Consider the following 26,977-nt stretch of genomic DNA (forward strand, 5'->3'; position numbering starts at 1 on the left):
TATGTTCAGTCATGGTATCAGATTGCAGTTTATCAGCCAGTTTATTTTATTTTCCTCGTAGCACCTCTTCTCGGTCAGTTCTAGAAGAAGAGGGGGTGTTACAAGTGTAGCGCGTGGGGGTCCTTCCCCCAGTCTGTGTGGGCGCGTGTGGGGCCCCTGGCCACAATTTTGTAGATTTGGTCCTCTATTTTATCCCTAGGACCCTATATAAAAATATTCTAAGTTTAAGTTACGAAAATATGTATTTTTTTATAGAAAACCATTCTCGAACCCTATGAACAGTACCCTAAGGCATTCAAACCAGCAAGGTGAGTGCTTCTTGCATCCTTATGTTACATACCGAGCATTTTGTCTTCACACGGGTAAGGGTGATTACTTGCATAAGCATGACTTTCCTTTATACCGAACATTTTCTCTTTCTTTGTCTTACATCACTTGGTGTGTGTGGCTAGCTGAAGTCAGGATCTCATGTTAGATTGGTGAAAAGTTATGGAGATGTGAGAACATGATAGATTAGCGAGGGTGATTGCAACACCTTGGCGTCACTACCACACGAGCTATTTCATATCATTTGCATAACTCATTTACATGCATGCTTTCCTTCTTTGATGCACTCACTTATATGTCAATATCTAACTTGGGTTGATGCCCCTGGGACATTCAATGTCCTAGGTATATTAGCATGTCAAGTACCCCAGAGACAAGTAGGAGAAAAGGCTACGAGGAGGTTGATGTTTAGTTTAACTTCATGTTATTCATGTGCTATGGATCTTATGTAATCGTTGGATTTATTTGAGACTTGTGTATCACAATTGTATAAACAGGGGTTATGTAAGGCTTGGATTCTCCTTATATGTTGTTGAGGGTGTAAGTCGAGGTTACTATGTACTATGAACATGGTAAGAGTTGTTTGTTGGATTTAGGAAGTTTAGTTTTCGAATGATGCATTGTGAATAGTAGCTAGGATACTCAAGGTTGTAAGAAGTGTGTGTGTGGGTGTCCTGCAATTGTACCTTCAATGATGTATTGTCTTTTGGAGTATTGAAGGTCGTGAGCATTTCTCATACTTGTAAAGGAACTATAGTGGAAACTCCCTTTATTTAGCTTTGGTTAAGCTCTCAGATTCTATCCAAATGCTTCCGTTGGTAAAGGTTTCCATAACGCCCGCAGGTGAAGTTTTCTTATATTTCACATTGTTATGTAATTGGAAAAGTGGGGCGTTACACAGCCAGCCTGCGGAAGTATTGTAGCTGAGCGACTATTCTCGTGTATCATTCAGATAAATATACTTCCTTCTATTACTTGTCAAAATCCTTGTGTTGGTCCAGATCCAAAGTTTCTTTTCTTATCGCAGGCCTCGAGTTACCTCGGTCTGCTGCATTTAGCCTCGAGTTACCTTAGCCTATCTACAACAAAGCTTTGTAACAAACAAGCCCCGACGAACCTCGAGTTACCTCGGTCTGCTGCCTTTGGCCTCGAGTTACCTCGGCCTATCTCCAACAAAGCTTTGTAGCAAACAAGCCCGGCAGACCTCGAGTTACCTCGATTTTCTACCTTTGGCCTCAAGTTACCTCGGCCTATCTCAAACAAAGCTTTGTAACAAACAAGCCCCAGTGGACCTCGAGTTACCTCGATTTGCTACCTTTGGCCTCTCAAGTTACCTCGGCCTATCTCAAACAAAGCTTTGTAACAAACAAGCCCCAGTGGACCTCGAGTTACCTTGGTCTGCTGCCTTTGGTCTCGAGTTACCTCGGTTTATCTCCAACAAAGCTTTGTAACAAACAAGCCTGCCGGACCTTGAGTTACTTCAGTCTGTTACCTTTGGCCTCAAGTTACCTTGGCCTATCTCCAACAAAACTTTGTAACAAACAAGCCCGGTAGACCTCGAGTTACGTCGGCCTATCTCAAATAAAGATTTGTAACAAGCAAGCCCCGGCGGATCTCGAGTTACCTCGGTCTTCTGCCTTTGGCCTTGAGTTACCTCGACCTATCTCTAACAAAGCTTTGTAACAAACAAGCCCGGCGAACCTTGAGTTACCTCGGTCTACTGTCTTTGGCCTCTAGTTACCTCGAGCTATCTCCAACAAAACTTTGTAACAAATAAGCCCTGGCAGACCTTGAGTTACCTCGGTCTACCGCCTTTGGCCTCAAGTTACCTCGGTCTATCTCCAACAAAGCTTTGTAACAAACAAGCCCGACGAACCTCAAGTTTCCTCGATCTGCCCACTGGTAACCTCAGTATTTCCTTTTTCTATTACTTAAAAACAGTGCAAAGTCGATCCAAATAAAGGCCAATCAGAAACTTCGTTAGCCTCGGCAAAACCCACCGCAAAGTAGGCAGATGCGATGACCTTAAGCCCTTCGATATTCACAACAATTAGGCGATTAAGCACTGCAATAAAAAAAAGTAAAGAAAAGTGCAAGGTACTCATACTCGAAAAACTTTCATATCATTACCCCATTCCATTACAAAACATGTCCACAACACAAGATCTTTTATTACTTTCAATGGTCCACTTACAATAAAAATACAATCAAATCTAGCTCAATATTTTACCCTAATCAAGTCTTAGCACAACAAGACCAATGCAGCTAATCAAGCCTTAGCATAACACGGCCGACCCAGCTATGGAACGCCCATCCTCCATAGAGCCCCTAGTAGCTTCCCAACACGAACTGTTAGAAAACCGACGCTAACATCATGACCGGCACCGGAGTTGATCACCTAGAGCAGAAATCGGCTAAAGGCCCCCTCGTTCGTACTTTGGCTAAATGACACCCCCGCAAGCCACGCCTTAGTGATGCAAACCCACACCGGCAAAGGCATGTGCAAGAACTGCAGTGAGGTCCGAGAAATGCGATAACACCAGCCTGATGATCGCGGACCCCAGAGAACCCAAAATTCCAGGGAAGGAAGAAAGGTGAAGGCGGCAGAGGACGAACTCCTCAAGGCTAAGGAGTAAATCAACCCCCGTACTATGACTACCTAGAACTACCAACCCGTATACCACAAACACCCAGAACCACAAGTCATGGCTAACTCCAGCCGTCAGCACATCCCCTGAATCGACCACGTTGTCGCTAGAGATAGTACCGCAAACTGACAAAATCTTGACTCGACTTGACATCACCAACCATCAAACCCCCAAGATATCTAGCTAAAAGGAGGACTCTCAAGCATTGAGTAGAGCATACGCAAGAGGCAACAAGAACAACCCCTTTTTATAGGCATAATAAGGAATACCGAGCGTTATCCACCTGACCTATGATAACGCCGCTCACTTAAAACATTAATGCCCTGCATTCACTGGTAAAAAAGCCACAATCAAAATAGAGCCATGTCCCCAAGTAGTCAATACCCTGACCTAGGAAACCGGCACACCTCCTGGGGAAGCGCCACCCGGGAAGCGACGTGTTCTGCACCACCAAGCTATTATTTTGCCCTTACAGGCCACACGCCCTTGATCCTATGTCACAGACGTTCTCGCAACACGATGCCCAAATCGCTGCAATCTGGGTATCTCAAAGAAAATCAAGGATAGAACGGAGCAACCCTACATCCCACTGACCCGTAGGCATCAACCTACCTCGACGCCCCGACCCCGGAGAATAAAGGAAGAGTGACAACAAGGAAAAGCAGGACGAAAAGAAAAAAGAGTAAGCCGAGCCATATTCAGAATTATCTCATTTATTTAAATAAAACCAGCCAGTTACATAGAGTGAAAGCAAAAGAAATAAGAGTCGCCCTAAGGATTAACGATGGGCTTATCTAACTGAGTAAAGTCAAGAGCCCCACCTTCCTGCTCAACACCTCCCTCTGCCCAATTGGCCATCCCCCGAACCTCCCCTGATGTTTCACCCTCGACAACCAGATCCACCGAGCCCAGATCCATAAGTTAACCACCCACTACCTCCTTGGCAGGATCGCACCTAGTAAAATCTGCCCCTGGGTGGAGTAACGAAGTTTGCGCCAGCACCGCGTCAAAACCCCCAAGGTATTGCAGAAGGGCCTCCTTCCTAGTGCAAGCCTCTAAGAAGGCAACTTCCTGGCGAGAAGCATCTCATTCCCTTTGCAATTCTTTGACCCTCTCGCCCATCTCGACCAATTCCCGCTGAGCCTCGTCCCTCTGTCCTACTACTCTCAGATATTTAGACGTTAGTTTCTTCACCTCCTCATCGACAGAAGCAGCCAGCCCATGAAGGCTGTCAGAGTTAGCCTTAGTCTTAACTTTCCTCAGCTTCGACTCCATGAATAGCAGGTGAGTGATCCTGATAGCATGAAGTTATGACATCTCCACCCACCGAAAGAACCCCTCATCCCCAAGAAAGGTGAGCCTCTTTCAATCGACCTCCACAAGAAGCTAGTCCTGGACAAACTTCCCCGGGCGAAAAGCATGGCTCTAGAGACTCCGTAGATCATTTTTGGCATCGTCACAACCCCACAAGCCTGACCGCGAAGCACGCGTCAATTCGGGAGGTGCCGACTCACTGTCAGCTTGACTTGAGCCTGATGAGCTTGAGTCACCGATGAATGGACTTGAACCCAAAGGGTCTGCGACGTTCGTAGTTAGCCCAGGACCCGAAGAGCTTGGTACGTCAGCAACTTGGCTCAGAAAGCCCAACATGTTAGGAGCTTGATCAAAAGACCCCAGTTCGACAGCTACCCGGTGTCTTTTCTGTTGGAGGGGCACCTCCTCGGCCTCCAGCGATAAGAGAGTGTCGGAGGAGACTACGGAAAACGGTTGGGCATGAATGGGACCCCTTGGCTTCATAGCAGTAACTTTTTCCCTATTTGCAAACACTCCACATGGTACCCCGGCGCCCTTCTCCATCGTGCGCCTCGCCACTTCTTCCATCGTTAAGCCCGGCGCCCTTTGCCCTAGAACATAAGGCCCCGATAAGAGAGCTATCATTAGGATAAAGCAAAGCTCAAATACATAGCGACAACGTACCCATATACTCGGCCAGAGCCCGAGGATCTTCTCCCAGTTCCACAAGCTTTGCAGATTTGAGCTGGGGGGGCAACGTGAAGGCATCCGCCGGGGCTTGGTCCTCCAGATCGAGACTTCCATACTCCACATCCAAGGAAGGATTCGGTTCTGACTGCCAGAACAAGGGGTATTTCTCCTTACCTTCCACATCCAGAAAAAAACTAAGCTCTTTCTCAATCGAGCCCACGTTGAAGAAGCCATCCATAAAATGCTTGAAGGATGTAGTAAAAGCTTTCAACACCGATTTCCCCGTATGGCTAGTAAGAGAAATCCATCCACCCCGGTAAGCTCATTTCTAGTGATAGCAGTGGAAGAAGATTGCCTTGTTAGGTTTGTGACCAAGGAACTCAGCCAATACCTCAAAGCCACGGATGAAACCCCAACTATTTGGGTGCAGCTGCATCGGGGCAACGCTTATCGCCTCCAATACCAAACTCTGAAACTCGGTCAGAGGAAGCCGCAACTGCAACCTCATAAATAGCACCTCGTACATATATAGGAACCCGAAATTGGGGCCCAATGACAAACACGCTCCTCTCGGCCATAGGGAAGGCAGACGAACTTTCTCTTCTGAACCTCTCTTTCTCCGTCCTTCTCCCTTCCCTCTCCGCTCCAGGAGGCGATCCTTCCCTTCACCGCGCCCAAAGATGAATCTGTAGAGAACTTCGATGCGATCCGGGTAACCTCCTCATTTACCCAGTCATACGGACGAGCGAAACTCAAAGTAGAGATAGCCATCTACAAGCAGACTAGCTGGTCGGGTAGAGCAATCAAACGTCGAAGTATGAATCCCAAGATAGAGGACGAGCTCGAGAGAGAAAGTAAGGGACATACACACGCGGGGCAATGCATATAAATAAGCATCACATGAGGTGCCTAACAGATAGCCAATGGCCAACAAAAACCCACCACGTGTACCCCAATAAGCACCCTGATGGACCTGCCCCACCTAGGGCGGCAGATTCTTTCATGCCTATAAGCAATGCCTCACACCCACGGGTAGACGCCTCAATTCCCGAAACCCATGGAGCCCTGCCCAATCAAACAAGGCCACCAAAACAAAAACCCAAAGTCGAGACGCCCCCTCAAAGGAACGACAGCTCAGCCCATCCCACGAACTAAAATCACCTGCACGACAAACTAGTCACGACATCAAAACCACAAGGACCAAGCAAGATACACACGAAGAGAAAGACAATAAAAGAGCATCCTGATAGGGAAAGAAGCGCGATTTGTTATTAACCAAGAAGCACTCTACAAAATTACAAGATGGACGCCAAAAAACCTATGCTACCATACAAAATCACGGCTCAACTCGACTTTCCTTAGGAAGGCTAAAACCTGAAAGATTTAGCTCCGGGAAAGAAGCTTGAACATCGGACAGGACCACTTCATACCCTTACCTTCTCTACTCCTTCGCTTTCATCTTCGCCTTTGCCGTCTCGGACTAAGCAACAACCACCTCGACCCTCACTCTCATCCCCATCATCGTCACCTCAGATTTGGCTAACGCTACCTCCGCCTCCAGCTTCTTCAACTCCGTGCCGGCAGCATCTAGCTAAAATTGAAGGACGCCAACTGAACGACCAGCCTCAAAAACCTGTTTCTTTGCTTTGACAGTAGCCGCCTCCACGGCCTTCTAAACTTATCCACTTATTGACTCCCTAGCCCGACGTAATTCCTCTTTGTGATTCGCCTCCACCTCAAGCAAATGAGCCACCACCCCTGCCTCAAGCAAGCGACAATCCACGGCTAGTTGGAGCCCCTGATGCTCAACTCGATGAAATACGGTCGACGAGACGACACCTGGTAACCTCCCTCGATCCAACAACAGACTAAGATAGGTATTAATGAAGAGGTCACTCCTAAACTATGGGTCTTGAAATGAAACCGAGCGACCACCACTCTCGGTAGGATTCGAGCCACTATGTGACTAAGCCTCCCCATCAGCACCCTTCTGACGCTTCTTATGCCTGGCCAGCTCTTCAAAAATGCTAGGCTCCCTAGAAACAACGCCCGGAGCCGTGGTAGAAGCCACCATAGCAGCGAGTTGTGCTGTAAGGATGACAGGTGCCGGCGTACCTAAGACCCTCCCAACTGCCTTATCCGCCAAAGTGGGACTCAATGCAACTTTACCTCCCTCCTTACAAAGCAAATCCATCTTTTCCCTGATATTTTTCTTGCGGTACGCGGAAGCCATTCACCCTACCTTTTTCGATCAATTAATTGATTATTGATATTAGGGAAGGTAGGGTGAAGAAGGTAGCCACGGGTGTTATTGTGTTTCGATCAATTAATTGATTATTGAGTCAATTGTTTCTTTTCTTTTTCTTTTTTTTTTTTTTAGTAATGCTCCAACACAAGCGCCCTCACCTATTGCCCTTAGAGTACAGTGAATGAGTTAAATTAGGGAACCTGGTGGCACTTGGTTTCGATCCCATAGCAATACTGTAACACCCCATCTCCTAGAACTGCCCGAGAAGAGGTGCTACGAAAAATAAAACTAAAACTATCTGATAAACTAAAATTTGATACCATAATGAATATCTCAAACATCTTAAATAAAACTCTGAGTCAACATCAACTGAAAACCATAAACTCTGTCTAAGGGACAATCCCTAAACTGAAATATAAAATAAATCTAAACTGACAAACACTGTAAAACTAACAACTCCCAGACATCTTTGGTCTTGAGCGGCTCCACGTACACACACTACTAACCACTACTGTTAGGCCCCACATCTGGTACTCGCCCGTTAGGACCTAGAATGGTGAAGAGTACAAGGTGAGTTACAAAGCTCAGCAAGTAATAAGGTGGAAGAATAACTGAAGCTGAATCAAAGAATATCGATCCTGATAAAATACTTACTGAACTTGTACTGAGAGATATAATAGTCACTAGATTGCATTTTAAAAGATGTAATACACATAAACTATAAACTAAATGTAGGTATGTAACTTTGGCTCATAGGCCTACATAACTGTAATACATACCTGACTGATCTGAATCCTGCAAACATAAAAGCTATAAACACATACTGTGGGAAATATGCCCCTAGCCCCCTGGTCGACATCAGGTGAGCAAAAACATAAACTGAAATTGAAACTGGTGGGATCCCCATGGATTAGCCGCCTGGCGCGCATAATGCAATACTCACATACATGCTAGTAAACGATATGTAGTGTTCCATAGAAGGTCATACTCAATGCTAATACCAAGATGTATGCACATAATCTCATAAAATAATGTTGATCATGTTATAGTAAATACTAATCATGAAATCTGATCTTCAGTATATTGGAATACAAGGATTCTATGAATTATGAATTATGGTATGACATGTTTAACTTGTCATATTCTAGCATATGAATTCAATATTGGAAGGTATTGAATACATTAATTGAATTAAACTTGAATTATGACTCACTATAAAGAATATTTGATATTCTGGAAAGACCATCCGGATATGAGGGAAAGTATCCGGATATGAGAGAAGCCATCCGGATATGATTCAAGTCATCTGGACACTCTGGAATCACGAAGAACAACTATTCGAATATACTGGAATGTATTCGGATAAAAGCTAGGATATTTGGATAGGATTCTGGACATCCGAATGTCTCACGAGTCATTCGGATATTACTAGAGCTTATTCGAATACCAAAATTTCAACTTCTGAGAGGGGCATTCGGATATGAAACAAGATATCCGGATATCAGCTTGACTCATCTGGATGTATGAGAAAGGCATCCGGATATGACTCTGCACACATCTAGATACGACACAAGGTATCCGGATATCACTTAAAATAGACACATCTGGATACGATCCGATGTATCCAGATATCACTCATAAAATAAACACTAGCACATCCGAATATGAGAACAAAGCATCCGAATATCACTAAGACCATCCGGATATGAATAAGGACTATCCAGATGTCACTCACATAAATCTTGTTGTTGCCAAAATACAACAATCTATTTTTAATTGCGGATAGGCGCAAGAATCTTGGGAGTCGTGTCTTTGCTGAAGAGAATATTGATAAGCAATTGGATTTGATAAAGGTCCAGATATGATAATCTAATAGGGCTGATGATCTGGTGGGCTGATGATCTGGTGGCCCAAAATGATCAGGTGGCCTAAAATGATCAGGTGGCCTAAAATGACCGAGTTGCCTGGGTGACCGAGTGGCTTTGGTGACGGGTGACCTTGTTGACGAGTGGCCTTGATGACTGAGTGGCCTTGGTGACGAGTGACCTTGGTGACGAGTGGCCTTGATGATGAGTGACCTTGTTGACGAGTGGCCTTGATGATGAGTGGCCTTGATGAGGAGTGACCTTGTTGACGAGTGGCCTTGATGACGAGTGGCCTTGATGACTGAGTGGCCTTGGTGACGAGTGGCCTACAAAACGAGAGCACCGTTAGGACGCGGGTGGGGGTCCCCGCGCAAACCCTCCGATGCTTGAGTCAGATCTCGAGAGAAAATGAGAAAAGTGTGCTTCAATTACTCAAAATTGCATACCTTGAAATGAAGGTGAGGTCTCATATTTATAGTGGAATAGAGAGAGAGGCCTCGCGGTATTTTCGGCGAGATTTTCGTGGCCCATTCCTAGAATTTTTAGGCCCATTCGACTGGCGAGATGGGGGGCATTCGTCTGGATCATCAATTATGAAGGGTCACTCGGCATGGCCAAGTGACCCCCACTCGATTAGGCCGAGTTTGGGGGAGGGGCCACTCGGCATGACCGAGTGACCCCCCACTCGGTCATGCCGAGTGGACCCCCACTTGGTTGGGCCGAGTGGGGGGGCTTAGCCATTCAGCCCAACCGAGTGGTCTTAGCCACTCAGTTGCACCGAGTGGGCTCCCACCCAGCTCGTCCGAGTGGGTCTTCCTTGGCCTTCGACTTTGATTTATCTCCTATTGGGGCCCACACTTGATCATAGATCCATTTTTCCTTCCCATGTACATTAATTGCTCCCTGCTTTTTTAGCCGAGGGGTCGGGTAAAAGAGCATACAATCCCGGGAAATATTAGCGTCGCTTTTACCGCATTTTGCTTATCTTTCGGGAGATCATTTTTGCACATTTTCTCTTCATTTTCTATATTTGCTCCATAGCTTTCGACTTTTTTATCTTTTGAGCCCCTATAAATAGGGCTTCAACTCTTCATTTAATTCTCACAAGGATTAGCCGAGGTGCTCCCAAACTCAAATTCTCTCAGGTCTCGACTCATTTTCTGGGCCACGTCTTCATTTTCAGCACTTGGGCGAGCTCCCACTGGGCCACTCGGTCATAACCGAGTGATCCTGGTGCCCCGTTGCTCTTAAACGTCTTGAAATGCTTGACTCGGCCTTCGGTTGCTCCTTCTTTGCCTTGTAGTGATTTTCTTTGCATTTATGTGCAGGTATTTTTCTCGTTGTGATCATCCGCTTTTCCTAACGTAACAAGGTAACGGCTTTGAACCTTTTAATATGTCAAGGAGAAGACCGGCATCACCCCCCAGCCCCGCGCACATTCCTACCACTTCGAGCTCTCGGCTTCTATACGGGGCCTTTGAGCAAGTTTATGATGCCACGCCTTCTGGATTTATGGTGAGGTACCCTCGCCTCGATGAGCCAGACCCCTCTCGGGTAGACGAGGGCTCCCTTGGTGTTCACTTTGCTTCATTGGAGGTGGGACTCCTCTTTCCTCTTCTGCCCTTTGCAATGGTGTGGTTGCGTCACTACAAGATCGTTCCCACTCAACTTCATCCTAATGGCTGGGCTCAAATGGTCGGTTTCTCTATACTTTGTCGTCAGAGGGACATCGTCCCTTCCTTGAGACTCTTCAGTTGTTTCTATCAATGGTGAAAAGCCAACAAGGATCGTGCCCTTTACACACTCCAGAAGGTGTCGGGTTTAGAGCTGTTCATCGCTCTTCCAAACAAGATTAATCGATTTGAAGAACGGTGGGTAGTGATAGAACCTCCGCCTAATTGGGATGCTCCTTTATACTAGAACCATCAGGATGCCAGCCGAGGGTTTCCTCCCTGCAAGGAAGTTCGGGGCGTGTATCGTCATCTAGTAGAAATGTTAACGGCATAAGGCCCCGTCGAGTTGATGAGCCTCTTAACTTTGGAGAATTTCAGAATCGCGAGTTGGGGGGTCGTGACACCAACTGTTCCTCCTCACTCTTCCACGCTATCCAACCAAGAAATGGAAGGAGTTGGGGAGGAAGAGATGGAAATGCTTGGATCATCTTCCCTTCCTCCTTTTAATCCTCAGGAGGAAAACACTCCTGGGGGTAGAATATCTTTCGCCATTATCTTTCTTTTTTCCATTATTGCGTTATTTCTCCACGCTAAATGCTTTGTATTGATTTTTGCAGAAATGGCTGGGTTGGGTAGGTTGATGGAGTTGCGTAGACGCCACCGCGAGGAGGAGGCACGTGCTGCGACAGCGGCCAGGGTTTCTACACATGGAGCTGAGGGATCTACAAGCTCCCGCCCTCCTCGGTCGCATAGACCTGCCGGCGTTTCTCCCACTAGGGTGGAAAGGCGTCGTCGTCCAAGAAGCGACCACTCTAGTGCTGAAGCTCCTACTCATACGGAAAGTCCACCAATTCCTCTTTCTCATGAAGAGGTTGTAGACATCCCCTCTCCTGCTCCCAATTCTCAAGGGGGGCGAAGTTCGTCTTCTCGGTTTGTTGGTGACATGGCATGGGTGGAAGAAGAATGTCGCCATCCTATAGTTCCAAATAGGAAGGATCGTCGCCGTCTTGAAGGCGAGAAAGCATTGAGGCCTCCTCCTATACTTCCCATTCCAGGCGATGTGAGACATACCATGATTCTTGGAGACGGTATGAAACTTAGTGGTCGAGACTTTGAAGTTTCCCCAGGGGTATTAGAGACAGACTTGATTACTGAACCAGGGATTGGTGCTCGTCTCATTTATTCTACCATTCTCCCTCGAGAGGAACGACGATTTATTGGTGGTAATTATGCCCAGACTAGGGACGAAGCAAAGTGGCTCCTGGTGCAAGGGATCCAAGGAATCGTTGCTTCCAACGCTAGGGACAGGGCCTATCATGAACAAGTAGAGACCCAAATGTCAGACTGGAGGGAACGCCAATCTTCCTAGAATGATGAGCGTCAAGAGTTAAAGGGTCGTGCTCGTCGGGCGGAGCTCGGGAAGAAGAATGCAGAGGCAAAGATTGGGCATATGTAGGATCGACTGTCCGAGGTTTCTGTTGGTACCTCGGGTCTTCACGAGGAAATTAAAGATTTACGCTCCCAGCTAGAAGCTGAAGAGCATAAGAATGTTGGTTTGATGGCGCAACATGAGGCACTTTTGCAGGAACACTCTCTATGCCTGTCAAAACTGAAGATAAGTCGGAAGGATGCTCGGGCTATTCGGGCTGAAGCAGTGAAGGAATATCATCTCTCAACTGACTGTCAAGATAGAAAGGGAAAGTATGCTTCCGGCTTTCTGAAATATGGGTTTTATCTGGCCTGTGCACATCTAGAATCTCAGCGTCCAGGAGAGACTTTTCTTGAACTTTTCCTTACCCCCAAGGTCAAGGAGTCTCATCGAGTAGATTGGCGCCAGTATGAGCTGGATCAGCCTATGAGTCCTTCTTCTTACTTGGACTCTTACTTAGTGGATGATTTGGAAAATTTGACGGGCCCCTGGAATCTATTTCCTTTCAAAGAAGGCATGGTGGTCAATCCTGGAGCCATTGGAGAAGATCCTGGTGCGGCCATTGAAGATATCCCTCAAACAGTCGAGGTTGAAGAAGGGGAATTCCCCACGGGGCCTCCTGAGATTCCTGTTGTGTCATTGGGATCTACTAAGCGTTCCTCTCGCAAGTCTCGCTCTCGCGAGTAAACCCTCATTGTAGTTTGCTTTCCGCTGTTGCTGGGCTAATGTACTCCTCTCATTGTAGTTTGTTTGTGTTTATCAATGAATGTTTTTCCTTTATCCTACCCAATGTGCTCCGCTCTTTATTGCTTGATTTATTCTTTTATTGCTGACTTTAGTGATACAAGGCCAAGACTTTTCTCTCGCTATTGAATCATGCATGATGTGGCGAGCTTGAGCGTATCTTTCCTTGTTACCGGGCTGTGAGCGGGGCAACGGGCGTGATTGCATTTCATCTCGTTACCAGGCCGTAGGCGAGGCAACGGGCTCGATCTTAGTTTACCTTGTTGTCGAGCCATAGGCGGGACAACAGGCTCGATCGTGGTTTACCTTGTTGCCAGGCCATAGGCGGGACAACAGGCTCGATCGTGGTTCACCTCGTTGCCGGGCCATAGGCGGGATAACGGGCTCGATCGTGGTTCACCTCGTTGTCGGGCCATAAGCGGGACAACGGGCTCGATCGTGTGTGAGCTCCCTTTCCGTAGATGTAAACAAAATGACAACCATGCACAGACAAGCATTTTTACGTGGTTCGGCAAAATATGCCTATGTCCACGGTCCTATTTAGGACTTATGTTATTGCAGATATTTTCTCAAGTACATTGTTCGTATACAACTTCAGATAGTTCAAATTCCATGTTTTCCCCATAGTGTCTCCTGAAAGAGTCTGTAGAATGCAAGTGTTGGGACTAATCAGCTTTAGAATGCGGTACGGCCCTTCCCAATTTGCTCGTAACTTTCCATCATCCCTTAGCGCATTGGTTACAATAGATCTTCGAAGTACTAGATCTCCTTCTTTCATGGGTCTATTCTTCACCCGAGAATTGAAATAACTGGCTACTCTTCTTTGATATGCAGCTATCTTCATGGCAGTGTTATCCCTCTGCTCTTCAATCAAATCCAAATTTTCTCGCAACGCTTCAGAATTCCCTACGTCGTCTTCCTCCTCATATGCCATTAGTCTTGGGGACTTAGCTGAAATTTCAATGGGAATTAAAGCCTCTGTTCCATATACTAGATTGAACGGAGTTTCTTCGGTAGCGACCCGACTAGTTGTTCGATAAGCCCACAAAATGGTGGGTAACTCGTTGGCCCATGTGCCCCTGGCTACTTCAAGTCGGGTTTTTAATGTTGGAAATGTATGCCCTAAAGACACGTTTTGTTTAATTTATGGTAATGATGTTTCTTTTATTCAGTTTATGGCACATATATTATTTGTATTTAATTGTTGGAAAGGTGTCCATGCTATTAAGTAAGTGATTCATGTGATGGGTCGTTCTTCACAGTTAGGCATGAATCATGGGTACTTAATAAGCAAGAAAAACATTACTCTTGATCTTTTGACAGAACTGGGCATTCTATCATGATAAGATCATTGTGCAATAGATCCTAATGGAGGATGGCTTGCCTTAGCCAGTAAACAGTCCGTTTACTCTAATTGTACAAGCGCATTTGGAATGCGTAGAGTGGACCTGTGATAGAAGCTAATGACAAAGTACTAATTATCATGGAGCTAGTCTATCACTGCTACTACGTGGATGAGTACTCTAATACTTGAGTATTAGTTGGTGGTCTAGTGAACCTAGAGCTATATTCTTAGATTCATTGTAGGTGAGGTCTATCAAAGATCAATATCCTTTTGAGTTGGGAGTATGGTTTCTAATTAGCTAAGACAGACTAATACAAGATAGTTTCTGTGATTCACCCCCTTATGATTGTCCAAGAATAATCAAATAATCCAGGGCCCTGGGAACGTGACTTATGAGTGTGTGCTTCTGGGTAGCTCCCAGTGATAAGCAAGTACATTCGAGTAGTCACGGATTATTGGACTAGTGATCTAAGGATGGTAGAAATCATTTAGAGAGGTGTTGGTACATTATTCCTTTCTAAATGATGGGTGTTACGCAGAGGGGTATTTTCGTCATTACACTAGTAGGTTAAAGACATGGCATATGCAAAATTATTCGTGGGGTCAGTGTTACCATATGGTGATAGTTGGAACACTTAGAATGATAAAATATAGCTACGAGGTAGCAGGGATATTTTGGTCATTTTAGTAGCCGTGAATAATTTGTCTTTTGGTCCCCGGGGTAGCTCGATGTAACTCATGTATTTTTTAATACATTTGGCTTGTTGGATGAATTACATTGAGAGAGAATTATTTTATTCAGAATGGTCCATAATTAATTGGGCTAGAATAAAATAATAGTTCATTAGGGTTTTTAATTAATTAATTGGGCCAACCCAATTAGAAAATTAATTAAATGATCTTGGCCCATTAGGGTTTGGCCCACTAGGGTTTTAACCCTAGGGTTCTCCCTATATATATTCTCTCATTATTTGTTTTTTCATTCAAGTCGTTTTCATTCTTCTTCACCGAAGAGAGGCCACGAGTTCGAGTCATATTTCGGAAGATCGAAAGAGAGCCTCGAAGTTCTGATGCGAAAGAGCCGAAGGATAGCAGGACAGCCGTCGTCTCCACCACGCGAAGAAGCTACCGCGCATCCTGCCCCTATCGCCCCATTCCGACCGGTAATCCGGCGTAAAAGTAAGTCTCTTAGATTCTAATCAATACGAGGAACGGTTTTGATTTTAAACCGCTTCCGTTGCATGCTATGTTTCCTCGTTTATGATCCTTCATTTAAGCCATGTAATATGGTTCGGTTACTGACCTCGGCTTGTCCATTAGCTTGGGGATACGCCACTGAAGCGAATCTTAGTTGAATTCCTAGGTCGTCACAAAATTTTCTAAAGGAGTCACAGTCAAATTGCTTCCCATGATCCGTGACGATAATTCTTGGTATCCCAAACCGGCACACAATGTCTTTCCATATCATTGCCTCCACTTTTCGTGCCGTAATGGTAGCCAATGCCTCAGCTTCAATCCATTTGGAGAAATAGTCAGTGGCCACTATTAAAAATTTTCTTTACCCAGGTGCTTGAGGAAAAGGTCCCAAAATATCCAAACCCCACTGAGTGAATGGTATAGGCTGGAACGCAGGTTGCAACTGAGATATCGGGGCAGATTGAACCGGAGCGTGTCGTTGACATTTATCACATGATTTGACTTTCTTTAACGCGTCTGACCTTAATGTGGGCCAAAAGAAACCGGCTCTCAAAATTTTGGTTGCTAGGGCTCTTGCTCCCAAGTGCTCTCCACATATTCCACTATGAGCTTCTGCCAAGACATATTCGGCCTCTTGAGGCCTAAACATTTGAGAAGAGGTGTAGTGTAAGCTCGTTTATATAATATCCCGTCTATGATGGTAAATCTTGAAGCCCACATCTTAAGTCTTCTTGCTTCTTGTGGATCATCTGGTAATTCATTGTTAGTGAGATAACGATAGAAAGGCGATCTCCAATCCACTCCTACCTCCACACATGATACCTCTTTTTCTTCGATGCTCGGCTGATGAAGCATTTCAACAAATACTGCTCTTCCTATTGTCTCTTTAGTGGACGCTAGTTTAGATAAAGCATCAGCATGTCCATTGAGCGATCTGTTTATTTGTGTTAACTGAAAACTCTGAAATGTCTGTGCTAGGTCTTTTACTTTGCTCAAGTATTGGACCATTATCTACTCTCTGGTTTCATATTGTCCCTGAAACTGCTGCACAATCAACTGAGAATCACTATGAGCAACCAATCGTGCTACTTCCAATTTTTTTGCTATCCTCATTCCAGTGATTAATGCTTCGTATTCAGCTACGTTGTTAGTACTAGGAAAAGCAAATCGTAGGGAATACTCTAACGTTTCTCCCTCAGGGGATATGAGTACTATCCCAGCACCACTTCCCTGTGAACTAGATGCTCCATCAACAAACAACAACCATTCTGCCTGCCTATTTTCTGTTGCCTTTCCAGAGTGTGTACATTCCACAATAAAGTCAACCAGCGCTTGTCCTTTTATAGCTTGTCGAGGTTGATACTGGATATCATATTCACTTAACTTAATGGACCATTTGGTAAGGCGACCGGAACATTCGGGCTTTTGTAAAATACTTCGCAAGGGCTGATCTGTAAGCACGATGATCGAATGAGCTTGGAAATATGGCTTCAACTTTCTGGATGCGTTTAATAGTACTAATGCCATTTTTTCTGCCACTAGATAACGCGTCTTGGGGCCCTGTAATACCTTGCTGACATAATATATTGGTCGATCCACCTGTCCTTCTTTCCTAATTAATACTGCACTTATGGCTTCATCACTTATCCCCAAGTATAAGTATAATGTCTCTCCAGTTTTTGGTCGTGTTAATAGGGAAACTTCTTTCAAATACTCCTTTAACACTTCAAATGACTTTTGGCATTGCTTTGTCCACTCAAACTTTTTTCCTGCTCTTAATGTTCGCAAGAAAGGTAACTCTCTTTCGGCTGACTTGGAGAGAAAACGTCCAAGAGCTGCCATTCACCCTATCAATCGTTGAACTTCCTTAGTTGATGCTGGTGGCTCCATGTCCAATATTGCTTTTATTTTCTCAGGGTTTGCCTCGATTCCTCTTTGCGTGATCATGTATCCCAAGAATTTTTCAGACTGTACGCCAAAGGCATACTTTGTTGGATTTAATCGCATCTTATACTGTTTAAAGACTCCTAGCACTTAGGCTAGTTTTTCTACATGGGATTCGTCCTTTCGACTTTTCACAATCATGTCATCAACATATGCTTCCATTGTGTCACCCAGCAGTTTTTTAAAGACTTTATTCACCATGAGCTGATAAGTGGCTCCGGCGTTCTTGAGTCCAAAAGGCATGACTTGGTAGCAATATGTCCCATTTTCAGTGATGAATGACGTCTTCTCCTGGTCTGGGGAGTACATCATTATTTGGTGGTACCCGGAGAAAGCATTTAGAAAACTCAGAAACTGGTATCCAGACGTTTCGTCCATAAGACGGTCGATCTGTGGTAGCGGGTATGAGTCTTTGGGGCATGCTTTATTGAGATTGGTGAAATCCACACAGACATGCCATTTTCCATTAGGTTTTGGGACCATAACAACATTGGCCAACCACTCTGGATATAATACCTCTCGAATGAAGCCCTCTTTTAGCAATTTGTCAACCTCCTCTTCTAATGTGTGTATCCTATCAGGGGCAATGTTTCACTTCTTTTATCGGACCGGCTTGAATTGGGGGTCCACATTCAAGTGGTGACATATTACTTCTGGACTGATTCCTGGCATATCTTTTGGTTTCCAAGCAAATACGTCTGAATTTTCTTGCAGGCATCTTGCAATTTCTTCTTTCGTATGCTCCGGAAGGTGGGACCCCACATACGCTACTTTCTCAGAATCTGATTCACTCAGATGTACTGTTTCCAATTCATCAACAGGTTGAGGTTTACGTGCGGCTCCTTCTTCCAAGGATTTATGTATGGCTTTCTCGGCTATGGATAAGGTTTCTTCAGCTCTTTTCCCTTTTGTAGACGACATATAGCAAGTTCGGGCTTTCTTCTGATCTCCTCGAACTTGTCCTACTCCGGCGGGTGTGGGGAATTTCATCAATAGGTAGCATGAGGATACTACGGCCCTTAGATCATTGAGTAACGGGCGTCCCAAGATCATATTGTATGCCGCCGAGAAAGTTTTAACCACCATAAAATTCGCTTGTCGAGTTACGAGTTGGGGGTCCCCACCTAATGTGATCGGCAGCTAAATTGATCCTGCAACTGGAACTGCTTCTCCAGTGAAGTTATATAGAGGTGAGGATACTTTCTTCAGCCGGTTGTGAGATAAATGCATTTGTTCAAAACAGTTCCAATAGATCAGGTTGACAGAACTGCCACTATCTACCAAAATTCTACTGATGGGGTGCTTGGCTACGACTACTGAGATAACTATGGGATCATCATGTGGGAGTATTATAGCACCCCGATCAGTTGGGGCGAAGGTGATTGGCTCTTCATCATCTCTTACCTCCATTACTGAGTTAACTTGGTAGGCTTGACGGGCGTATGCTTTTCGGGAGGCTGATGTGTCCCCACCTAGGGTTTCCCCACCTGAAATAACGTGAATGGCCTGTTGAGTCGGCTCATTGTCTACATGAGTATCTTGCCGACGATCTCCTCCTCTCTCTTGTTGCCTCAGGTTTGGCCTTTCATGCCCTTCACGCCTATCTCCCCTTTGCCGAGGTTCTCTATTTTCTTCTTCCTCGCGTCTCACATATCTTTGCAAGTGTCCCTCACGAATGAGCATCTCAATCTGATTCTTCAATTCTCTGCAGTGCTCAGTGGAATGCCCCCTGGTTCGATGGTATCTATAATACTCTCCCTGATTTTTTCCCATGGGTCGGTCAACTCTGTGGGGGAGTTTAAGGAGTCCTTCTCCCTCTACTGCGGCTAATATAGTTGATCGGGGTTGTAAAAGCCGAGTATAATGATTAAAATGAGGTTTTGGTATATTCGGTCTTCTATTCCTTTCCTGTCGTCGAATAGACTCTTCTTCCCCTTCACGTTCCTTTCTCTTCCTTTCTTTGTCTTCTTTCCCTGCCACGTTCCTCATAATCTCAGTGTGAAGGATATATCGGTTTGCTCTGACAAATAGATTGGCCAAGGATGTTAGAGGATCTAAAGAAAGTGATTCTTGAAGAGATGCGAGACATGTCCCTTGGAGCATAGCAGATACTGCCACTTGAGCCGGCAAGTCTGGGACTTCAAGAGTGGCATTGAGAAATCTATCCACAAATTGACGTAAGGATTCCTTATTCCCATGTCGTATGCTGAGCAAATATGTGGCATCCTTTGTTCTTCGACTGTTAATCACGAAAGCCTTGGTAAATTCTATTCTAAGCTGCCCAAATGATGAAATAGAGGCTTCTAGAAGGCTGTTAAACCATGTTCGAGCATGTCCTGATAGTGTTAAGGAAAATGCTCGGCACATCACGTCGTCGTCCCATCCGTGCAATATCATCAGCGACTCGTAATTCTGAACATGTTCGTATGGGTCATCCTTGCCAGAATAGGGGTGATTTGAGGCATCTTGAATTTTCGAGACAGAGGTATTTCCAATATATCTGTAGTAAAAGGACATTTTCTATGCTGGTGTTCTTCTGTTGCGGGGATTAATTTTTTCTTCTCAAGCACCACTTCTATTACTTTTTTCATGTCATCACGCATACTAGCTGTCGTCTGGTTGTCATGTCTTGTTGGTGTATTGGCCACTGTTTCATGATACCTCCGCCGTTGAGGGCTTCTGGTCCTGTTTTCCATTCTTGGGTTTTCATTTTTCCGAGGCACGGAATGAGGGATCTTTCTTGGTGGTGGCGATCTGGGTCTACCTTCCCGTGGAGGTGTAGATCGGGAATGTGAGTCGGGAGTAGCCTCTTGATAGGAATCATCTCCCGCCTCGGGCTGAGATTCAAGAGGTGGCATAAACTTTTTCAGAGTATCCGGCAATGTCCCTCCAGGCATCATACTTTGGAGTACACCAGCCATGTCTTGTAGCGCTTGCATGCCTTCAATGTGTTGTTGTCTCAATGCCTCATACTCTTCCCACGGGACCGTACGTGGTGGCTATCGTGAGGTCCTAGCTTGATCAGTATGGAGTGATCCTGAGCCGATGTTAGGTGGAGGTGGGATTGGTTGATTCCCCATCTGTTGGTTTGGAGAAACGGAGCAATCACCTCCTTGCGTTTGAGCATTATGAGGGGGAGGAGGATGTTGCTGAGAATCGTGAATAATGGGAGGCGCTCCCTGTTGCTGAGAGTTTCGTGGTGGCAGGTGTGTCTCTACGCCTTGAGAGAGAGTTCGTCGGTGTCCACGGGTGTTTGCCATTCTTAAGTTAACTTTTTGTCTTGCGTTTCCCACAGACGGCGCCAATTGTTGTTGCCAAAATACAACAATCTATTTTTAATTGCGGATAGGCGCAAGAATCTTGGGAGTCGTGTCTTTGCTGAAGAGAATCTTGACAAGCAATTAGATCTGATAAAGGTCCAGATCTGATAATCTGATAGGGCTGATGATCTGGTGGCCCAAAATGATCAGGTGGCCTAAAATGATCGATTGGCCTATGACCGAGTGGCCTAGGTGACCGAGTGGCCTTGGTGACGAGTGACCTTGATGACGAGTGACCTTGTTGACGAGTGGCCTTGATGACCGAGTGGCCTTGGTGACGAGTGGCCTTGATGACGAGTGACCTTGTTGACGAGTGGCCTTGATGACGAGTGGCCTTGATGAGGAGTGACCTTGTTGACGAGTGGCCTTGATGACGAGTGGCCTTGATGACCGAGTGGCCTTGGTGACGAGTGGCCTACAAAACGAGAGCACCATTAGGACGCGGGTGGGGGTCCCTACGCAAACCCTCCGATGCTTGAGTCAGATCTCGAGAGAAAATGAGAAAAGTGTGCTTTAATTACTCAAAATTGCGTACCTTGAAATGAAGGTGGGGTCTCATATTTATAGTGGAAGAGAGAGAGAGGCCTCGTGGTATTTTCGGAGAGATTTTCGTGGCCCATTCCGAGAATTTCAGGGCCCATTCGACTGGTGAGACAGGGGGCATTCGTCTAGATCATCAATTATGAAGGGTCACTCGGCCATGCCGAGTGACCCCCACTCGATTAGGCCGAGTTTGGGGGAGGGGCCACTCGGCATGACCGAGTGACCCCCCACTCGGTCATGCCGAGTGGACCCCCACTCGGTTGGGCCGAGTGGGGAGGGGAGAACCACTCGGCACTGCCGAGTGGGGGGGGCTTAGCCACTCGGCCCAACCAAGTGATCTTAGCCACTCGGTTGTGCCAAGTGGTCTTAGCCACTCGGTTGTGCCAAGTGGTCTTAGCCACTCGGTTACACCGAGTAGGCTTTCACCCGGCCCATCCAAGTGGGTCTTCCTTGGCCTTCAACTTTGATTTATCTCCTATTGGGGCCCACACTTGATCATAGATCCATTTGGCCTTCCCGGGTACATCAAATCTTTTTTAACACATCTAGATAGCCTCTAGCCCATCCGGATGTCACTCACATACTCTGAGAAACCCATCCGGATATAAGGGAACCTATCCGGATGTCTGCAACTTTTAAACCCAAAAACGAACGCTCACAGAGACTTTGATCTTAAATAAATCTTAATAAAACTACACCATTACAAATTAAAACTTGGGAAAACAAGTCCCAACTGATATGAAACAATTATAGGGATGATTCAACGATTATATTTACGTGAATCGCTATAAAGAAATCATGCATGAACTGATATAACACACTGTATACGCATATATATATATATAACGTATCTGAACTACAACTGATACAACTTGATAAACAAACTGGAATAATTAAGATCGAATGCTAATATACTCCCGTAAGAAAGGATTACAAGGAGAAGAAACTTGCCTTAATCTCTCTGATCGAATTCGAATGCTCCTAACGAACTGCTATGCTACTTACTGTTACTGCAATTGCTCTTGACTCTCTGCTTCTTCTTCCTTCTGTTGTTCTTCACACGACGTGAAGAAAACTTAGGGGTAATGGATTAAATATATACACATAAAACCCTAGATCAGACTCCTTTACAACTTGGAATCCTTCTCCCACTATAACTAAGAGACTTTAAACCAAAACCATCTCATGCATGGACTTCCTCAAAGCATAATATCTCTTAATAACTTTAATTAATAAATAAATTCTAATAACACATCCTTAAATGACCCTCATGTCTTTGCATTTAATTTTCACAATAAATAAATATAATTAAATGCTATTTAAATGTTATTCTCTTAATTAAAAATATTCTAAATTGCCACATTAAAATTAAATTGGCAAATTCCTTTAACTCAATAAATAATTAAATACAAAAATAATTCTAAATAAATACTGGACCCTCTAACGGATCGTTACAAATACTTTGACCATGACAGAGTAGACTCCAAACAGGATCGATAGGACCACCAGGTTATGCCCCTGGAGACGAGTCAATTGTTTCTTAGTTGATCCCAAAGTCGATTGTTAGTTAAACTTTTGTTTTGACGACTCTCTTCATTATTTTCATACATAATCACATATTATTACCTTAAGATATATTCTTTATTATTTTCAACACATTTATTTCTTAATTGTGTTCTTAATTTATTTTTACATTTCAATATATTGTATAATATCAAAAAAAATTATGAACACAAAATTAATATAACATTATATCATAGAAATAACGTCTCTAATACCCCAAATATAAATACTTCTTCAAACTCATGTGGGTGCCCTGAGGTAAAGATGAGGTGAGCAGTTTGTCGTGCAAATTGTTTTCCAATCTCCTCTATTTCTATCATACAATGTAAGAATTATTTTGATTGATATTATATTTAAGTTTATTTTATCTTATATGATCATATTTATTTGATAAAATAATAAAAAAATTTAATAAGATAATTAAATACTTAGATCCTATTGATTTTAAAGAGGCATGACTCTTGGTAAGGCTTGATAGAAGGCTACAACTAGAATATATAAATAGGAGTTTGGTCCTTTCTTTACTCCTATCAAAAGAAAAATAAAAACTTATAAAAAACAATAACTGAAAGGAAAAAGTAAAACTAACTTTCAATTATTCTCCATCATCAAGATTAAGGGGTTAAGTGAGAGAAATCAATGTCTTTTCAATTCTCTTCATCAATTAGCAACATCTTTTACATCTTGAAGACTTAATGGATCAAGGTATATCTTATTTCTTCAAACCATGTGAAAAACTTGAAGTTTTAACATTCATGGGTATGATGATTTGATGTTTAATTATTTTTCTTCACAAACAAGAATATGATTTACACATGATATTAGAGCTAGGTTTAGAAACTCATGTTTTCCATTTAAACTTGTATGATTTCTTCTTTACATAATGATGTTTATAAATAAAAAAAAAAAAAGGGGAAAGAAGATGATGGTTGCAAAAAATAACTCATTATCGGACATTAGAAATTGCCGAAAGTCACAAATCATGTAAACACCCCCAATCAGATATTCCAACCACCAGGACTACCCGAATGGGAGCGCTTACAGAAGGGAAAAGAATGAAACACAAAACGGGAATTACCCTGGCATGCATACATAAGAAATAAAGCAGCGAAAGCAAAGCTATACACATGCACGCACACGAGTACCCCGCTAGTACAACAGACACATAGTATATAAATATATACAGACACTTGTACCAACAGATAGAAAATACAAGGAACGACCCAGCACAGTAAAAATAAAAAGACAAAATCCTATCAAAACATCAGAGACAACGAGGGGGAAACTGACTGTAAAGAAGATGATGGTTGCAAAAAATAACTCATTATCGGACATTAGAAATTGCCGAAAGTCACAAATCATGTAAACACCCCCAATCAGATATTCCAACCACCAGGACTACCCGAATGGGAGCGCTTACGGAAGGGAAAAGAATGAAACACAAAACGGGAATTACCCTGGCATGCATACATAAGAAATAAAGCAGCGAAAGCAAAGCTATACACATGCACGCACACGAGTACCCCGCTAGTACAACAGACACATAGTATATAAATATATACAGACACTTGTACCAACAGATAGAAAATACAAGGAACGACCCAGCACAGTAAAAATAAAAAGACAAAATCCTATCAAAACATCAGAGACAACGAGGGGGAAACTGACTGTACACCATATCGATGCGGCTGACTACTAGGTACTGCAATCCTCGCCCTCGACTTTAGCTTTGCCTTTACCTAAAATGATGGAAAGCAAGGTGAGTCGCAAGACTCAGCAAGTTTATAAGAAAAGAAATGCCATAAGGTGAATAGAATGAGTGAACGCCCCAGACATAGTTCCACACATACACACAAGCCATGAGACGCTATAACACAATAGTATAGCATAATGAAAGCATATACCGGTCCTTCGGGCCCACATAAGACACCTGGCACCCAAATCCCATATCAACTTGCCGTTGCCCTAAAAGGTAACATAAGTTTTCAATAAACCTGTGTGCACTTCCTCGGGTTGGTGCTCCCGACACCAAGCATTTGAATAACCGAGCCCTAGGCTCCCTCGGAACGGTACTCCCGTCTGAAACTACTGAACATATAGGAACCATGCAATGTACATATAAAATGCAAGGTGTAGAAAGCATCAACTAGAAACACTGGTGTGCACTTCCTTGGGCGAAGCATCTACCTGATGCCTAGATATTCAAACGTTCTAGGTGAAGGCAGCGATGCGAAAGGAAAGGGAATTGCCGAGGAGTGATGGCGACTAGCTGATAGTTTACATAGTCCAAATTAGATACTGAATCTAAGTGAGAGTTCAAAATCACATTTTTCATGAATGAATGCAAGACATGAAATAAACCAATACACCCGGTAAGCCCTAGCCCAAGAGAATCCCCAGCGCTTAACCCTACCACGGGAAAAGAGCAATATCTCCAAAAACTATGCCACCATACCGACTCGACGACACGACGCGATTCTAGCTTAAATGGGGCTGCCAACGCATCTCACCAGAATACGTTCCCACCTTAAGCATCCAGGAACCACCACACAATCCCAACTCCAAAATTTCACATGAACCACCTAGTCATCCTAGTGCAACTTCCCTGGCCAAATGGCCTGACACGAAAATCAAGGCGGCTATCCTGACATGCTCACCAGCATTAGATACCCCTATTATTCCGTCACGCCCTTGGAGAATTACGACTACACTATCCAGACAACATCCTAGACTGACATCCCACATGAACAACACTGTATGGACCACCTAGTCGTCCTAATGCAACTTCCCTGACCAAACGGTCTAGCACGGAAACCAAGGCGGCTATCCTGACATGCACACCAACATCAGATACCCCTATTATTCCGTCACGCCCTTGGAGAATTATGGCTACACTATCCAGACAACATCTGAGGTTGACATTCCATACGTACACACAAAACTCAAGACAATGTCACATTTCACAATTCAATACATCATATAAACAACATTTTATAAAATGCAATGCACCAATTTAAAACGTTTAGGGATGAACCTCCCTCATAAAAACCAACCGTCACCGGTTACCATTTCAATGCACAAAACCATTTTGCATGAAATCACACACATGTTCAGATAGAACAAGTACAATAAATCAAGTTTTGGAGGCGAACACTCACAACTTAAAACCAAGTTTTTCGGTAGAACACTCACCTTGAACGAAACTCAGAACACTTCGAATCTTGTGCTCAATCTCAATTTTCGTGCAACTCCTCGAGTCTTTTAACCAAACCACCTCCTTACACGTCCTCACGTGCTGCCCAAGTGCTCTGCGCGTGTAATGCTTCGCGTATGCTTAAAAATCCTTCTATCCACTAAACCCGAAGCACTCTTGTCTAGCATGAACTTCTCACAATTTCGAATGAGAAACCTTTGATTATGAACCCCTATTTATAGGTTTTGAAAACTTAGCCACCAAGAAACATATATTCTGCAATCATTTCAAATCTTTCAAAATCTTTTCCAATCATTCCAAATCCTCTAAGATTTTTTGCAATCATTGTAAATCATTCCAAATCTTCTAATATCTTTTACAATAATTTCAAAATCTTCTAATATCTTTTGCAATCATTCCAAAATCTTCTAATATCTTTTGCAATCATTTCAAAATCTCTGCAATCATTATAAATCTTCCAAGATATTCTATAATCATTACTAAATCTTCTAAAATATTATATAATTATTACCAAATATTCTAAGATATTTTGTAATTTTTATTATATAATCATTAATATCCGGATCAAATCTTTATCCAAATCAAATTATATCAAATCAAATCTTATCCAAATCTTATCATTAAAGTCATCATGAGCCTTCATCTTATCTCTAACGTTATCATGAGCCTTCATCTTATCTCTAACGTCATCATGACACTTCATCCTTATCTCTAAAGTCATTTATGAGGATTTTCCTGAATCTCTCAAATGCTCATAGTATAAAGGTTTCAATAATTACATTTTGGCCCAAACTTTTGGATAATTGCACTTAGACCCTTTTCAACATGGTCCCCAGACTAATTTTTAATTGCATTTTAGTCCTTAAAATGGACTAACTACGCTAATGTCCCTAATTTTTAGGTAAATTACACTTTTACCCGAACCTCAAAAATT

The 26,977-nt window shown here is 43.8% G+C and overlaps 1 protein-coding gene across 1 annotated transcript; it reads right to left on the minus strand.

The window, feature by feature from the left end:
- Nucleotides 1-16,470: 16,470 nt before the first annotated feature.
- LOC127790989 (uncharacterized) lies at nt 16,471-20,324 on the minus strand. The gene is made up of 3 exons (XM_052320725.1): nt 20,168-20,324; nt 18,055-18,185; nt 16,471-16,821 (listed from the first exon to the last, which is right to left on the minus strand). Exons 1-3 carry the CDS (start codon nt 20,322-20,324, stop codon nt 16,471-16,473), a joined length of 639 nt encoding a protein of 212 aa, XP_052176685.1.
- Nucleotides 20,325-26,977: the final 6,653 nt, after the last annotated feature.

The sequence above is a fragment of the Diospyros lotus genome, chromosome 14, assembly GCF_014633365.1.
Source record: "Diospyros lotus cultivar Yz01 chromosome 14, ASM1463336v1, whole genome shotgun sequence".
NCBI classification, from domain to species: domain Eukaryota; kingdom Viridiplantae; phylum Streptophyta; class Magnoliopsida; order Ericales; family Ebenaceae; genus Diospyros; species Diospyros lotus.